The sequence below is a fragment of the Salmo salar genome, chromosome 07 (assembly GCF_965601325.2).
Source record: "Salmo salar chromosome 07, fSalSal1, whole genome shotgun sequence".
NCBI lineage: Eukaryota > Metazoa > Chordata > Actinopteri > Salmoniformes > Salmonidae > Salmo > Salmo salar.
This window is the reverse complement of record NC_138297.1, coordinates 60,711,658-60,729,459: the sequence shown is the minus strand read 5'-3', so window position 1 is coordinate 60,729,459 and position 17,802 is coordinate 60,711,658. Positions and strand designations below refer to the sequence as shown.

Sequence of the window (17,802 nt, the reverse complement as noted above, 5' to 3'; positions counted from 1 at the left end):
TGGTTAGACTGCATTGAGGCAGGTGACGAGAAAGCCAGCCTATTCCTTTTCCCTCGCGCTACCAAAGTTACCGGTCAGTTTAGGTTGTGAGTTGGAAGTCTGTCATTGTATTAGCGGGCCTCGAGCACGGTCAGCGCAAAACACTGCTTTTAGTCATGGCTAATGAAAAACTTTGAATCGCTGTGCACATTTGGCCAGTCAAGTGTGCCATTTAGAGCAGGGCTGGGCTGAATCAAGTTGTTAATCTGAAACATTCCAGTTTGCTGACTGACAGGAATTGGATGTTTGAATGCTCTCTTGGGATCAATATTACCTCCACTATATGGTCTGATTTGTTAAACAACCATGCTGCTAAATTTAATGAGCTGAGTCTGCAACTTTTGTTTCTATTAAATCCTTAATGCTCTTTTTGAATTTTAATTTGCATTAAGGGAATGTTTTTCCTCCAACACGCAGCTTGGTCTTGTCCAGTCCAGTCACTCCTTAACATTCCAGATGATTTGACGAGGGACAGTTCCGAGGTTTTGCCAGAAGGGGGCACCCCATGCCCATCCGCTTCAGGCTCTTAGGCCTACAGTTGACTTGTCTTTTTCTATAGCACTTTGTACTACTTAGTCATGTCTCAGTGGTGTCCTCTATGGTTGGCTGTCAGTCCAGTATCCTTTGTGCAAATCAAAGTGAGCAGCACTTTGGAGGCGGCCCTTGTCATACTGAGCCCTGACGATGCCCCATGGGCTTTCTCCTGCGCCATGAAACATTTCCCTGTAATACATGATTCTCCCAAGTGCATTACCCTTTAATTTGGGAATCCCACTTGACTTGTGTACTCTCTGATAGCAATAGGTTTGGAACAGGCTCCTTTCCGAGGAAGAAAACGACCAAATTCAGGCTTATGTTGGCATGTGGTCATGGCTTTTGAGCCTTGTAACTCGAGGTTAAGATCGTGCCTGTCTGGTCCCTGAGCGTTCGGCTAATTTATCACTGTGAAGGAAAGGTGGCGATGAGTTCTGGTAGGAGTCCTGTCTGTCGACCGCCCCCTCTGTAGCCAACCCCACCCAGCAGGTCACACTGAAGCATGTAAGAGCAATACTTAGTCAGGGAATGGAAATAAAATGAAAAAAGAAGTAGCTTAAGCCCACCCACCTTTTCCTTTAGTGGAAACAGTCATGTTGTAGGTGTATGTTGGGTGGTGCTGCTGTCGCTAGCGGAGCTCCTAGGGAGTGCTGCTGTCGCTAGCGGAGCTCCTAGGGAGTGCTGCTGCAGTCAGTAGGAGATTAAGTCTGGGACGACTGGATTCTGTCTGTGACTCCTTGAGCAGCTGTTGTCAAAGCTAAGTGCTATGCTACAAAATACTAAATGTACTCAATAACTGTATGTATATTCATGAATAAATTGGTTAAACGTGTTTTGCTTTTGTTCCTTGTCTCTGTGGTTTCAACATGAGCAGCTTGATATTTAAACACTGAGCTCTAACATTTGAGTAGCTCATTGAGGTGACCAGTTCATTTGGCATATGTACAGACTGGTGTAGATGTAGTGTAGACTGATTTCTAATAAATTCTCTATTAAATCTATTAAAAGTTACCTAGGGTAAATGGAACACGTACAATGACCGAGCACTAAAATGCGGTCTGTGCAGTATACAGTGAAATGAAGTGCTCTGTGTATATATCAAACTTTAACACATCCTAACATTGAGTTACAGGCCCGGCCCTCAGAACAGCCTCAATTTGTCAGGGAAAAATAAGGTGTCAAGCGTTCCACGGGGATGCTGGCCCATGTTGACTCCAAAGCTTCGCACAGTTGTAAAGCTGGCTGGATGTCCTTCGGGTGGTGGACCGTTGGTACACACTGAAAACTGTTGAGCGAAGAACCCAGCAGTGTTGCAGTTCTTGACACTCAAACTAGTGCGCCTGGCACCTACTACCATAGCCCGTTGAAAGGCAATTAAATAGTTTGTCTTACACAATGGCACACACAATGTCTCAAGGCATAAAAATCATTTTACCTGTGTCCTCCCCTTAATCTACACTGATTTAAGTGACATGAATAAGGAATCCTAGCTTTCATCTGGTCAGTTTGTCATGGAAAGAGCAAGTGTTAATGTTTCATACGCTCTGTGTATATTGAACAAAAATATAAACAACAATTTTACTGAGTTACAGTTCATGGGAAATCAGTCAATTGAAATAGTCATTAGGCCCTAATCTATGGATCTCACATGACTGGACAGGGGTGCAGCCATGGGTGGGCCTGGGGGGTATTGGACCACCCACTGGCAAGCCAATCCCAGACAATCAGAATGAGTTTTCCCCACAAAGGGGATTTATTACATTATGGTAGAGAAATGGACATGCAGTTCTCTGGCAACAGTTCTGTTGGACATTCATGCAGTCAGCATGACAATTGCACCCCCTCTTTAACTTGAGGCATCTGTGGGAGTGTGCTGTCTGACAGAACTGCACATTTTGGTGGTCTTTTATTATCACCATCACAAGGTGCACCTGTGTAATGTTCATGCTATTTAATCAGCTTCTTGATATGCTACACCTGTCACATGGATTTATTATCTTGGCAAAGGAGAAATGTTCACTAGCAGGGATATAAACAAATGTGTGCACAACATTTGAGAGAAATCAGCTTTTTGTGAGTATGGAACATTTCTGGGTTCTTTTATTTTAGCTCATGAAACATAGGACCAACACTACATTTAGTGTTTATATTTTTGTTCAGCACATATACAGTATCTACGGTCTCACCACTGAAATGAAGGGCCAGATGACAGAGCTCAACGGAAGTGCCCATTGTATTCTAGTGGAGAGGTGAGAGCCAAGCGTTCTACAGATTGTATTCTCGTGGAGAGGTGAGAGTCAAGCGTTCTACAGATTGTATTCTAGTGGAGAGGTGAGAGCCAAGCGTTCTACAGATTGTATTCTAGTGGAGAGGTGAGAGCCAAGCGTTCTACAGATTGTATTCTCATGGAGAGGTGAGAGCCAAGCATTCTACAGATTATATTCTAGTGGAGAGGTGAGAGCCAAGCATTCTACAGATTGTATTCTCTTGGAGAGGTGAGAGTCAAGCGTTCTACAGATTATATTCTAGTGGAGAGGTGAGAGCCAAGCGTTCTACAGATTATATTCTAGTTGAGAGGTGAGAGCCAAGCGTTCTACAGATTATATTCTAGTGGAGAGGTGAGAGTCAAGCGTTCTACAGATTATATTCTAGTGGAGAGGTGAGAGCCAAGCGTTCTACAGATTATATTCTAGTGGAGAGGTGAAAGTCAAGCGTTCTACAGATTATATTCTAGTGGAGAGGTGAGAGCCAAGCGTTCTACAGATTGTATTCTTGTGGAGAGGTGAGAGCCAAGCGTTCTACAGATTATATTCTAGTGGAGAGGTGAGAGCCAAGCGTTCTACAGATTATATTCTAGTGGAGAGGTGAGAGTCAAGCGTTCTACAGATTGTATTCTCATGGAGAGGTGAGAGCCAAGCGTTCTACAGATTGTATTCTCATGGAGAGGTGAGAGCCAAGCGTTCTACAGATTGTATTCTAGTGGAGAGGTGAGAGCCAAGCATTCTACAGATTGTATTATAGTGGAGAGGTGAGAGCCAAGCGTTCTACAGATTATATTCTAGTGGAGAGGTGAGAGCCAAGCGTTCTACAGATTGTATTCTCGTGGAGAGGTGAGAGCCAAGCGTTCTACAGATTGTATTCTCATGGAGAGGTGAGAGCCAAGCGTTCTACAGATTGTATTCTCATAGAGAGGTGAGAGCCAAGCGTTCTACAGATTGTATTCTAGTGGAGAGGTGAGAGCCAAGCGTTCTACAGATTGTATTCTAGTGGAGAGGTGAGAGCCAAGCGTTCTACAGATTGTATTCTAGTGGAGAGGTGAGAGCCAAGCGTTCTACAGATTGTATTCTAGTGGAGAGGTGAGAGCCAAGCGTTCTACAGATTGTATTCTCGTGGAGAGGTGAGAGCCAAGCGTTCTACAGATTGTATTCTCGTGGAGAGGTGAGAGCCAAGCGTTCTACAGATTGTATTCTAGTGGAGAGGTGAGAGCCAAGCGTTCTACAGATTGTATTCTCGTGGAGAGGTGAGAGCCAAGCGTTCTACAGATTGTATTCTAGTGGAGAGGTGAGAGCCAAGCGTTCTACAGATTGTATTCTAGTGGAGAGGTGAGAGCCAAGCGTTCTACAGATTGTATTCTCATGGAGAGGTGAGAGCCAAGCGTTCTACAGATTATATTCTAGTGGAGAGGTGAGAGCCAAGCATTCTACAGATTGTATTCTCTTGGAGAGGTGAGAGTCAAGCGTTCTACAGATTATATTCTAGTGGAGAGGTGAGAGCCAAGCGTTCTACAGATTATATTCTAGTGGAGAGGTGAGAGCCAAGCGTTCTACAGATTATATTCTAGTGGAGAGGTGAGAGTCAAGCGTTCTACAGATTATATTCTAGTGGAGAGGTGAGAGCCAAGCGTTCTACAGATTATATTCTAGTGGAGAGGTGAGAGTCAAGCGTTCTACAGATTATATTCTAGTGGAGAGGTGAGAGCCAAGCGTTCTACAGATTGTATTCTTGTGGAGAGGTGAGAGCCAAGCGTTCTACAGATTATATTCTAGTGGAGAGGTGAGAGCCAAGCGTTCTACAGATTATATTCTAGTGGAGAGGTGAGAGCCAAGCGTTCTACAGATTATATTCTAGTGGAGAGGTGAGAGCCAAGCGTTCTACAGATTGTATTCTAGTGGAGAGGTGAGAGCCAAGCGTTCTACAGATTGTATTCTCGTGGAGAGGTGAGAGCCAAGCGTTCTACAGATTGTATTCTCGTGGAGAGGTGAGAGCCAAGCGTTCTACAGATTGTATTCTAGTGGAGAGGTGAGAGCCAAGCGTTCTACAGATTATATTCTAGTGGAGAGGTGAGAGCCAAGCGTTCTACAGATTGTATTCTCGTGGAGAGGTGAGAGCCAAGCGTTCTACAGATTGTATTCTCGTGGAGAGGTGAGAGCCAAGCGTTCTACAGATTGTATGAAACATGTCACAAATACATTATGCTACTTCCTGCCTTCAGAAAGTATTCATACCACTTGACTTATTCCACACTTCCTGAATTAAAAGTGGATGAAATAGTTTTTTCTCTCACACCCATCTACACAATATTCCATAATGACAAAGTGAAAACATGTTTGTAGAAATGTTTGATAAGAAATATTGAATTTACATAAGTATTCACACTCCTTTGCTATGACACTAAATTGAGCTCAGGTGCATCCAATTTCCTTTGATCATCCTTGAGATGTCACTACAACTTGATTGGAGTTCACCTGTGGCCAATTAAATAGTTTGGACATGATTTAGAAAGAAACCTGAAACACACCTGTCTATATAAGGTCCCACAATTGACAGTGCATATCAGAGCAGAAACTATACCATGAAGTCCAAGGAACTGTCTGTAGATCTCTGAGATAGAATTGTGATGAGGAATATATCTGGGGAAGAGTATAAAACAATTTCTAGAGTGTTGAATGTTTCTAAGAGCATAGTGGTCTCCATAATTAGGAAATTGAAAAAAATATGGAACTACCCAGACTGCCTAGAGGTGGCCGTCTGACCAAACTGAGCAACCGGGCAAGAAAGACCTTGGTCAGGGAGGTGACCAAAAACCCAATGACCATTCTGACAGAGTTCCTTAGCTGAGATGGGAGAACCTGCCAGAAGGACAACAGTCTCTACAGCACTTCACCAATCTGTGCTTTTTGGGAGAGTAGCCAGACGGAAGCCACTCCTGAGAAAAAGGCACATGACAGCATGCCTGGAGTTTACAGAAAGGCATGTGAAAGACTGAGATAATAAGGCAAAAGATTGTGGTCAGATGAAACAGAAATTAAACTCTTTTGCCTAATGCAAAGCACTATGTCTAGAGAAAACCAGACACAGCTCATCACCCTTCTAACACCATCCCTACTGTGAAGCATGGTGGTGGCAGCATCATGTTATGGGGATGCTTTTCAGCGGCAGGTCCTGGGAGACTGGGAACAATGAATGGAGCCAAATTGAGGCAAATCCTTGATGAGAACCTGCTTCAAACCACCTTAGACTGTGGCAAAGATTTACGTTCCAACAGGACAATGACCCCAATCCCACAGCCAAAGCAATGCTGGAACGGCTTCAGAACAAGAATGTGAAAGTCCTTGAGTGGCCCAGACTTGAATCCCATTGAAAATCTGTGGAAAGACTTGAAGATTGCTGTTCAGTGCCACCCCCCATCTAGTTTAAGAGCTTGTGAAAATCTGCAAGGAAGAATGGGAGAAAATCCCCAAATCCAGATGTGCAAATCTGGTACAGACATACCCAAGACAACTCAAATCTGGAATTGCCGCCAAAGGTGCTTCTGCATTAAAAAGTATTGACTCATGGGTGTGAATACTTATGGAAATGCAATATTTCTGTATTTCATTTTTAATAAATGTATCAATACATTTGCTAAAATTTCTAAAAACATGTTTTCACTTTGTCAGTATGGGGTATTGTGTGGAGATGGGTGAGGAAAAAAATAACAATTTCATCCATTTTGAATTCGGGCTGTAACACCAAATGTGGAATAAGTCAAGGGGTGTGAGAACTTTCTGAAGGCATTGTATACTTGACTCAAGAAATTCACTCGCCTTGAGTTCTTAATTAAATTGTATAGGCCCATTTGATTTCCAATATAACATTGATCCTCGCTGCACTGTGCTGGAGAGGCACTCTGACATATGAGTCCTCTTTCCGCTGGATGTCACTCGGGGGGCGGTCCACAAGCTCGAGAAAACCCCAATCAAACTGTGCGTATCAGTCACTCCAGCGACCGCTGCCGACGGACTAGTACCAAATACCCTGCACACACATCCACGAGTTCCACAGCACATAGTAACCCACTCACTGCAGTGACCATTTCAGCATCCGATGCCTTTACCTCTACGGGCAAGGAGAAGAAGAAGTGTTTGCATTTGCTGAGGAAATTGGGGCGTTTTCTCAAGATGCTGGAGAACGGCGGCACGGTGCTGAAAGAGGGGCTTCTGGAGAAGCGAAGCGACGGTTTGCTGCAGCTGTGGAAGAAGAAGCACTGCGTCCTCACGGAGGACGGGCTTCTGCTTCACCCGCCGAAGCAGCACGACCATCCGCACCATTACAACCACCACGGTGGCGGAGACACTGGCAAAGTCAAGGAGCTGCACTTCTCCAACATGAAAACTGTGGACTGCGTCGAGAGGAAAGGGAAATACATCTACTTCACGGTGGTCATGTCGGAGGGCAAGGAGATCGATTTCAGGTGTCCACAGGACGAGGGCTGGAACGCCGAGATAACTTTGCAGATGGTGCAATACAAAAATAGGCAGGCCATCCTGGCGGTGAAGTCGACCAGACAGAAACAGCAGCTCCTCGTTGTTCAGCTCCCGGGACAGAAAATGATTCGGAGCTCGCCAAACGTTGCGTGACCTGCGCCTTGGACATTCGACATGCGGTAAGACATCAGAGAGAGGTCTTAGCAGGCTTGATTACAAATTACTACTTAGCCCCTTAGAAGTGGAAATCCTCTGCGGGGAAATTGCTTGGATATACGTTCCCCGGCAACGTTTGATATTTGACCCAAGGCTCAGGATATGAGGCTCACCTACCCCATAAACATGGGTTTACGCGCGGCGATGTCGGCAGGAGAAGCTTTGATGCTGTTAAATAAGCATGCATTGTTCCAGATGCTTGTAGCCTCCTCAAATTACAGTCTCCTACATAAAAATACACTACATTGGCCATTCCAACAAGGAGAGTCTGCAATGTTATTGGTCTTAACTTTTTGCCTAATTACGTTTTAATGTTTTATTATTCACTATTATTATGCAATTATTCATTATTATTGGTAAGGCATATTATGGTCCAGTTACCATCGGCACTTAATTGTTCGTAAAAATAAGTAATATTTAATGAAATGGTTTAATATTATATTCATTTTAGAGTAAGGGTTCAAACACTGCCAGTGCTGTCACTGTCTTCTAAACATTCTTTGGAGCCATTGGGCTGCGTTTACACAGGCAGACCAATTCTCATCTTTTTCCATTAATTGGGCAAAAGATCAGAATAGGGCTGCGTGTTTAAACGCAGCTCAAGAAAGCCACGCTATTTATGTTCAGGTGTAGCCTAGGAGATTCCTCTTCTCCTCGTATCACGCACTGCCACCTCTGAGATGGTCTAATTTATTGTATCCGCAGGTTTATTGGACATTCAGAGGAGGCATCGATGGACTCCGGCTGCATCTGCCCGGCCTCACAAAAGGAGCATCACACCCTGCAGAAAACATCTCTTAATATAACTGTTGTTCGGTCCCGACAACAGCAGCAATCTTTTCCAAGTCCTATTTTTCATTAGCGACTCTGTATTTGAGAGAGATGGACACTGATGGACAAAGCTCTGCTAAAGCACGAGTGAAAACAGCTGTATTCTAACGGGCGATTCTCTGGCATCCCTTATTTATTAGATTGTGTATATATATTTTATCTTTACAGTGTCATTGACTAATGTACAACGTAGTTGTTGCTGGAGTTGAAACTGAAAGCTATGCTTGGAGATTCCGTAGGACAGTATAATGTTTAGAAATGGTTGGAAATAAGCCTCAGTATCGTTGTGATCCTAGTGGGATGGTTGATTGTGTTACACCTTTAAGGATGTACTATGGTCCTTTCCTTTCACTTCTATTATTTCTTAAGTTGTGAGTAGCACGTCCTATTGTACAAACATGCCATGATACACATCCTCATTCTTTTATTGAACCAAAGACTTATAGCTATAGTTACATTTTCCTGCCAAGTGTAGTTGACTAAAAATGACAGGATGTTTCAATGATGAAGGAAAAGTTGACAAATCTTTTATTTGTTTGATTTCTCCATAAATCTCACATTTTGTAATTATCCTCGTGCCAGATATGGCGCCCATGTTACATTTGCATTACAACTATGGAATACGGTTTGACTTTAGGAAGCAACATGTGTCAACACTGCATATTCTTTTGGGAGTCTTAAATCTGTACAGATTAGAAACTGCAGTCCTGTTCAGTGGCAACTGATAGAAAGAAAGGTATCCTAGTGAGCAAAACTGGTTGAAAATACATCATTTTAATGGCAAAAACGGCCGAAAGGACTTCTTTTCAACCAGTTTTGCCAAGAGCAAGTCATTAGGCTAAAAATTCATCACCATCTTTCCTGAGGAAGCTATGCTGAGACTGTTGGGTTGTCCCTCACACCACCCCCAGGTGTGTCAGCGTTGTCCTCACGTTAACCCACGTCTCCTTTTTTACAAAGTTACTGTTATTCAGTTGGGTTCTTATTTTGATGTGAGAGCTATTTTCATACTTCTGAAATATACATTCCATTTCAAATGAACAGCACCTCGTGTGATTTCCTGCTATGTAGCGCATAGAAACAGCTTGCAGGGAGAACATGTGCCATTTAAATCACCAGCAGATGTGTGTTCAATAGCTGTGTGTAGTGTTGCCTGTCTCAACCCTTCCATGCTAACAGCCTGTGAACTTCTCACCCCTATTTCCTGGGCTAAATGTAGAAGCTGTTGCTGTTCTGAGAATAATATTTCACCGTCAGCCTTCAGACTGAGACAAACTGCCATCCGTGGCGCGACAACACACGTGTCTCCCTGCCTCTCTCGATTAAGCTAACTCATTTATACTACAGGGGGTGAAAAATGTGGATGACAGCGCCATTTCTACTCATCCGCATGGCATTTTGGCGGGGGGGGGGGGCACTTGTGCATGCCCTTTGGACTGCTCAAAGCCACGTCAAGCCATGAAGGAGGTGCTAGGCTGGGACACTGTGTAAGACATCCACCATCCACCCTGGAGGCCTCCAGTTGTGACAGGCGTCCTCTGATGGTGTGCTGACACCACCTGAGCACTGTGGCCGCTGGCTGGGCCAGGTGCTGGAGTTCACCGATGATAAAGCCATGTTGACAGACAAGAGAGTGTCGATGGGCCGCTCTGGGTCTCTCACTGCACTTGGTTGGGATTCCACAGTGCCCCTCTCCACCACCCTCCTCCCTACTAGGGCAGCTTGGGTAAAATTAAAAAGTCTGGGTAGCAACAAACAGTTGGCTGACTCCAAGCTCCGCTTGCCTACTTGGCTCATCTACCTCCGGCTCAGAGGTGAAGTTTAATCTAGGTACAGATATAGGATCAGCTTCACCTCCCCAATCCTAACCGCAAGCATTGGTGGGGAAAATGCCAAACTGACCCAAGATCAGCGTTAAGGGGCAACTTCACCTTACACTGCTCCTCTGCCCACCCAGCCCCAGCCCTTCACCACACCCACCCACCCCAAGCCCTTCGCCCTTTCCAACCAGCCCCTCCACCCAGCCCTTCCACCCAGCCCATCTCCCCTCTCACCCAGCTCCAGCCCCTCCCCCCAGCCCTTCTGCCCTCTGCCCTCTCCCACTCTACTTCCTCACTTTAATTGGTTTGTTAGGTCTGGAATGTCATTCACATGACTCCCAACGAAGATTGGCGCCTAGATAAGTCTTGATTGTCATATGAGCTGCAGTGATGTTTTCAGTACACTCAGTACTTAGTTCTTAGTAAGGATAATGTAGATTATTGCCAACACTGTTTTTTTAAAGAGCTCTCCTCATTTTTGCACTGATTAAACACATATTTTCTCATTTTATATTTACTTATTGGCAGTGTAAATCTAGCCTTCTCAAGATTCCCTAAAAACTCAATGTGGATCTAAAAAATACAATGTAGAATTTCTGTCCTGTGAATTTCCTTGTGCTCATTGTGGCAATACACCTGCTCATCAGTCTAGTGAATGGAGCCCAGATTGTTCATGACTTTATTTTCTCCCTGCTCTTTGAAATGCTCTGCGTAGGTGGAAGGAAGGTAGTGAGATACTGTAGATTAGCTACTCTCTCTATTTCTCTCTCTGTAGCTAGAAAGGCTGAGGGATAGATCACCTTCAGGGGTTTTGTTCCTTATCTTTTCTCTTTGTGTGGATGGTGATACAGGTGTTGAAACAGGAAAGGACTTTGCTAAGCGAATTTCAACCAAACAGGAACTCTCACAGTTATATAATGGAGAGAAGCTAATTATAATTACATATTAGCAGGAAGTTTAGGATTACATATTCTGGTTTCTGCACTATTATTTATCATTTAACATACCGTTATGCCATATGTACAGTAATCAATACATGACATTTACTCTAGTCATTTAGCAGACACTCTTATCCAGAGCCACTTACAGTAGTGAGAGAGGTAGTGAGTCTTCAAACTGTGTATTATTGTACAGATGGGTAATGTGCATTGATGTACAGATGGGTAATGTGCAATTTTGTACAGATGGGTAATGTGCATTGATGTACAGATGGGTAATGTGCATTATCGTATATGTGTCTTGAATTTCTTTACAAATTCCAGGTACCTTAGTGCTATAGAGCTGTAATGATAGAATGTAACTATTGGACAATAAGGTGAGACCCAAGGAGGATATAGGTGAGTTTCACTACAACTACTCCATCCTATATGGAAGATTGACCTGAATGTTAACTAATCATTCTGACACAGTTGACTCTGTGTCGTGCAGGTGATGGAAAGTTTCAGCCAATTAATTACAATTAGCCATTGATCAGTGGGCTGCAATGATCATGCTCCCATGAAGATTTCTTCCTTGAGGGAGTTGTTCCTAGCCATTTTGGGTCTAAGCAGGGTTACTGAAAGTACTTTGTGACAACTGCTGATGTACAAAGGGTCTTATATATACATTTGATTGATTGACTGGTCCTTCATCTCATATCATGGGTTAACTAACAGGGTGAGTAAAAGCTTGTTTAAAAAAAGCCAACGTTTCTCCTCTGCCACCTCATAAAAGGCAGGGTCGTGTTCATTAGTCACCAAACAGAAGAAAAGGACTGAAACAGGGAGGGACTACTTGGACTTGTCCAATAAGGAACACTCATTTTCTGTTGCAAAATGTTTTAAAAGATTTTTCCGTCATTTGCCCAGATGAACATGACCCAGGATTCCTGAGGAATGTTGGGGTGAACTGAGTTCTTTTGACCCTGTGTCACCCCACCCCACCCACCCGGCACCTGTTCCCAGACCACCCAGCAGCAGCAACACTGGAGGTCAATCAGCTCAGCTGTTGCCTCTTTTCACTGATTAGGGCAGGAAGCCTGCGATAGGAGCAGGACATAGACTTAGATAGACATTGCATCGTTGTATCTGTCCCTTTTATGGCGTCTAAGATTTTGGGCACTAAAAAAGTCCTCTATCTATCTCTATGGGGCAGGAATGTCACCTTGACTGTACACCGCTGCCCTGACAACTCCATGAAACTCCACAGGATAAGAGACAAAGAGCCAAGAGGATATAGTAGAATTACTACGCGTCAGCTTATCCTTCTCCAATGAAGATGGCTAAGGTTATGTTGCAGGTCATGGGAGATGAGATCCTCATGTGGTTGATGTGGGGCCGCACATCTCTCTCAATTCCATCCTGTGAGCTCTTTAGAATGTAAGATGCATGGTGATAAACATAGTGATGTACAGAATAATGTATTCCCCCATGTTCTGCACTCAACAGTGCCAGTATCAACAGTGATACAAACCATAGCCAAACAAAACCTCAAATGTTATGTGCAAACATATATACACTACATGACCAAAATATGTGGACATCTGCTTGTCGAGCATCTCATTCCAAAATCGTAGGCATTAATATGGAGTTGGTCCCCCCTTTGCTGGTATAACAGCCTCCACTCTTCTGAGAAGGCTTTCCACTAGATGTTGGAACATTCCCCCGGGGACTTGCTTCCATTCAGTCGTAAGAGCATTAGTGAGGTCGGGCACTGATGTTGAGCGATTAGGCCTGACTCGCAGTCGGCGGTCCAATTCCTCCAAAAGGTGTTCGATGGGGTTGAGTTCAGGGCTCTGTGCAGGCCAGTCAAGTTCTTCCACACCGATCTCAACAAACCAGTTCTGCATGCACCTCGCTTTGTGCATGGGGGCATTGCCATGCTGAAAGAGGAAAGGACCTTCCCTAAACTGTTGGAACAAAGTTGGAAGCACAGAATCGTCTTGAATGTCATTGTATGCTATAGCGTTAAGTTTTCCCTTCACTGGAACTAAGGGGCCTAGCCCAAACCATGAGAAACAGCCCCAGACCATTCTTCCTTCTCCCAAAGAACAGTTATTGTGCTGACGTTGCATCCAGAGGCATTTTGGAATTCGGTAGTGAGTGTTGCAACTGAGGACAGACGATTTTTACGCGCTACGCCCTTCAGAACTCGGTGGTCTCGTTCTGTGAACTTATGTGGCCTACCACTTTGCGGTTGAGCCGTTGTTGCTCCTAGACATTTCCAATTCACAACAGCACTTACAGTTGACCGGCGCAGCTCTAGCAGGGCAGACATTTGACGACTTGACTAGTTGGAAAGGTGGCATCCAATGACGGTGCCATGTTGAAAGTCACTGAGCTCTTCAGTAAGGCCATTCTTCTGCCAATGTTTGTCAATGGAGATTGTATATACCTGTCAGCAACGTTGTGGCTGAAATAGCCGAATCCACTAATTTGAAGGGGTGTCCACATACTTTTGTGTATATATAGTGTAAATATAGTGTATGTGTGGCGGTTGCATATTCGTGTGCTCTCTCCAGGCTGTTGTGGAGACCAACAGCCACGGTCGCGTAGGAAAACCTGACAATGTTTGATTTTTTTCCTCCTCAAATTTCCATTGTTGTCAGCAAGTAGAAAAGTGGTGATTCAGCAAAGCGGGGACAAATAAGGGTTTATCAGGAGAAGTGCACAGACACACACACACACACACACACACACACACACACACACACACACACACACACACACGGAGGCAGTTGGCGGATTCTGTCTGCTTCTGATTACAGAGGTAGGGTGGCTCAGTTCGTCTGCCAAAGTAAACTTAGCCTCCTCCTCACTTCCCTCACAAGGTCAGTGATAGGGCAGCTGCACCTGGGAGTGCGCTTCCAACAAACCTATCTCTGATCCAGCTTGCTTCCCAAATGCCACCCTATTCCCTATAAAGTGTGCTGCTTTTGACCGGGGCCCATATGGCTCTAGTCAAGAGTAGTGTGCTGTGTAAGGAATAGGGTGCCATTTGGGATGTAAGCACTGTCTTTGAACCAAACACTTCCTCTTTTGCTGTTGTTACACTGTAATTATCTTGTCCTGTCATCCATATATCCGTTAAAAACAAGCAAATGAGAAACACAAAGGCAAATTGTGATGGAAATGATGCAGTGATGTGTTGAGTGCTTTGGCAACTAATGTTTTAGCTGGGATTTGCATTCAAGGAAAAAGGGACTCAAAGGGCTCACAACACAGTGGAATATAGATTGTGTCACTTCTGGATTCAAACTGCTGACTATTCCCCGTAAAGGAAAACTCCACCCCAAAAACAATCTTTTGGTATTTGTTTCATTATTCCATTGTTGATTTAGTCTCAAAATGTGTTGCTTGTTAGCAATCAATCAAATTTTCAGGATATGTAACATTCAAAATGCAGAAATCATCCCTGTACGATGAATTTCTCATTATATGATGCAAAACAAAGCATCATATGATGCTAAATGCATAATACAGGGAGGATTTCTATATTTTGAAAGTTACATATCTTGAAAACCTGATTGCTGACAAGCAACACATTTTGGGACTATGTCAACAATTGAATAATAGTTTTGGGGTGAGATTTTCCAGTTTGGGGTCTAAGCTGTTGGGGGGAGGGGTTACTATGCTAACATATGGAGTTGTTTTAAGATGGTCATACTATGGATCATTTAGCTATTTGATTTTTATTTAAAAAAAATGTATATCATTTTTTTTATCCCCTTTTTATGGGATCCAAATTGGTAGTTACAGTCTTGTCTCATCGCGGCAGCTCCCGTATGGACTCAGGAGAGGCGAAGTTTGAGAGCTGTGCGTCCTCCGAAACACCAAGCCGCACTGCTTCTTGACCCACTTAACCCGGAAGCCAGCCGCACCAATGTGTCGGAGGAAACACTGTACACCGTGTCAGCTTGCACTGTGCCGGGTCCGCCATTGGAGTCATTAGTGTGTGATGGGACAAGGACATCCCTGCCGGCCAAACGGGTCTCCCGGCTGTGGCCGGCTGCGACAGAGCCTGGACTCCAACCCAGAATCTCTAGTGGCACAGCTAGCACTGCAATGCAGTGCCTTAGACCACTGCGCCACTCGGGAGGCCTAGCTATTTGATTTCTGAATTTTACGACCCCTTTAGGTATCAGAAAGAAATATTTTTAAATGATTTAATAAAATATTGAATTTGGCCTTTACAGAAATGCATTGAATAACACATTCATAAACAGCAAAAAAGACAGTCCAAAAATAAATCATAAGGAATAAGGTTTTGAAGTGTCTGTCCTATATCTAGGAGATATAAGAAAGCTCTGGAAATATTTTTTGGGGGACACATATTTAACCCCTTATTTTTGTTGCCACAAAACTACCTCCATATTTCCATTCATTTGTATTAGTTACATTCAGACGAGTCCTATGACACTTGTGGGGGTTGCAGAGCAAAACGGAGAACACCATCATGTTTGAGAGTTTCCCCTTTCCATAGAGTGGTCATATTAGTTTGTAGGCTGTTTGGACGCTACAGACATTTTTGTGAGAAGACCGATTTTCGGGATGTCTCATGGTCTGACAAACACCGCTGTAGCTCGGCCACTTTCCACCGTAGATGCGAAAGGCTGTCACGTCCTGACCAGTAAAAGGGTTATTTGTTATATTAGTTTGGTCAGGATGTGGCAGGGGGTATTTGTTTAGAGTGTTTCGGGGTTTGTTGGGCTATGTGTTTTGTAGAGGGGTGTTTGATTAGAGTGTTCTGGGGTTTTGGTTTATCTTCTATGTTAGTATATTTCTATGTTCTAGTCTAGTCTTTCTAGTTCTATGTTTAGTTTATTGATTTGGCCTTCAATTGGAGGCAGCTGTTCCTCGTTGCCTCTGATTGAAGGTCCTATGTATAGGGGTGTTTTGGTTATGGGAGTTGTGGGTAGTTATTTCCTGTTTAGTGTATGTTGCACCTGATGGGACTGTTTAGTGTCGTGTGTCGTGTGTCGTGTGTCGTGTGTCGTGTGTCGTGTGTCGTTTGTTTTTCCTTCTTTTCACAATTAAAGAAGATGAGTATAGATTTTCCCACTGCACCTTGGTCTACTTCATACGACACCCGTTACAAAGGCCCCCATAGGAGCATGTGGTGGATTGAGACGCAGCCCATGCAAAAATATCTCTAGCTTAAACTGACGGATTTTGCTGGGGATTTTTTATTATGTTGCTTAGCTTGACGGATGGGTTCGTCAATAGACTCTAAAGATAATTAAAACATAAAGGAAATCCAATGCAGCATCCCAAATGGCACCCTATTCCCTATATAGTGCACAGCTTTTGACCAGAGCCCTATGGGCCCTGTTCAAAAGTAGTGCACTACATAGGGAATAGGGTGACATTTGGGACAAACCCCATAACTCGGCACGGCTGACATTTGAAAACTTGAAAATTATAAATAGTTGTTCCATCCTAAAGCCGGGAGAGTCACACTGTAATTAAAGACACTAAACTTACCCAGGTTGTGTCACAAATGAAAAAATACAGGAGTTTAGCATTATTAGTGCACTACTTTTGACCAGGGCCCATTGGGTCAAAAGTAGTGCACTACATAGGGAATAGGGTGCAATTTTGGATGTATACCCAATTAAATTATCCTTGACATTTAAGCCTTCGGAGGGCTTTAATAAACCGCTTGAAAACCTGCGAGGGGCGGCAGAGTAATCCAGCGCACCTGTGAATTCATGTGGTAAAATCACATTTATCAAGCACACCCACTGACCGAGTAATGACTGTGTCCTCTCAATGGCGTGTATATGGAAATTTGTGCACTTTGCGGGAAACAATTGTGTCTGTGGTGGAAGCAGGAACTGCACGAATTAGATTGTTTATTCACGACTGCCTTTCAAAAAACCTCTCATGTGTTTTGCACCTCAATGCTTCATTGTTCCATCTTTTGGTATGATGGAAACACATCATCAACATCATAGACAGACAGAGGGCTCCCTATGGTTGATTCTATTAACTTTCCCCAAATTCCCAGGTTTTCCAGAAATCCCGGTTGGAATATTCCCGTAATCAGGAGGAAATCCAGAATCCTCCAATGGGTTTTTTTCCGAAAACCTGGGAAATGTTGGAATGTTACAGGAATTTAGCATTATTCCTGTCCTACCAACATAGGATAGTAGTAAACAGAGCTTCTCAATACATTCCACTTCCTTTCTTTTTTCCAGATTCAGCACATTTGATTCAACTAGGCAACTCATCCTGAAAACCTTGTTGAGTTGAATCAGATGGGCCAGAAATGGAAAAGAGCAGAGATTTGTATCTGCCATCTGCCCAGAGTGTCACATCTGCTCCCGCTCCCCCTCTCCGGTGCTCGAGGTCACCAGTTCACTCATCATTACGCACACCTGCCACCACCGTTACGCGCACCTGCGCTTAATTATGGGACTCACCTGGACTCCATCATGTCATTTACCTCCCCTATATCTGTCACTTCCTCAGTTTTATTCCCGAGTCAGTATTGATGTTATGTTTCTCCTGTCCAGATGCTGTTCTTGTTTTGTTTCATGTCTATTTATTATTAAATCCACACCCTGTACTTGCTTCTTGTCTCCCAGCGTCTGTCGTTACAGAACCGCTACACAGAGAGATCCTATAAGTCATAGT

General features: G+C 43.8%; 1 protein-coding gene across 1 annotated transcript; it reads left to right on the top strand.

Annotated features, from left to right (window-relative positions):
- The first annotated feature begins 6,813 nt into the window (after positions 1–6,813).
- phlda1 (pleckstrin homology-like domain, family A, member 1) lies at positions 6,814–8,470 on the top strand. Its single transcript, XM_014208776.3, has 2 exons — positions 6,814–7,498; positions 8,241–8,470. The coding sequence occupies exon 1, from the start codon at positions 7,014–7,016 to the stop codon at positions 7,470–7,472; it is 459 nt and encodes a 152-aa protein (XP_014064251.1). The 5' UTR covers positions 6,814–7,013; the 3' UTR covers positions 7,473–7,498; positions 8,241–8,470.
- Positions 8,471–17,802: the final 9,332 nt, after the last annotated feature.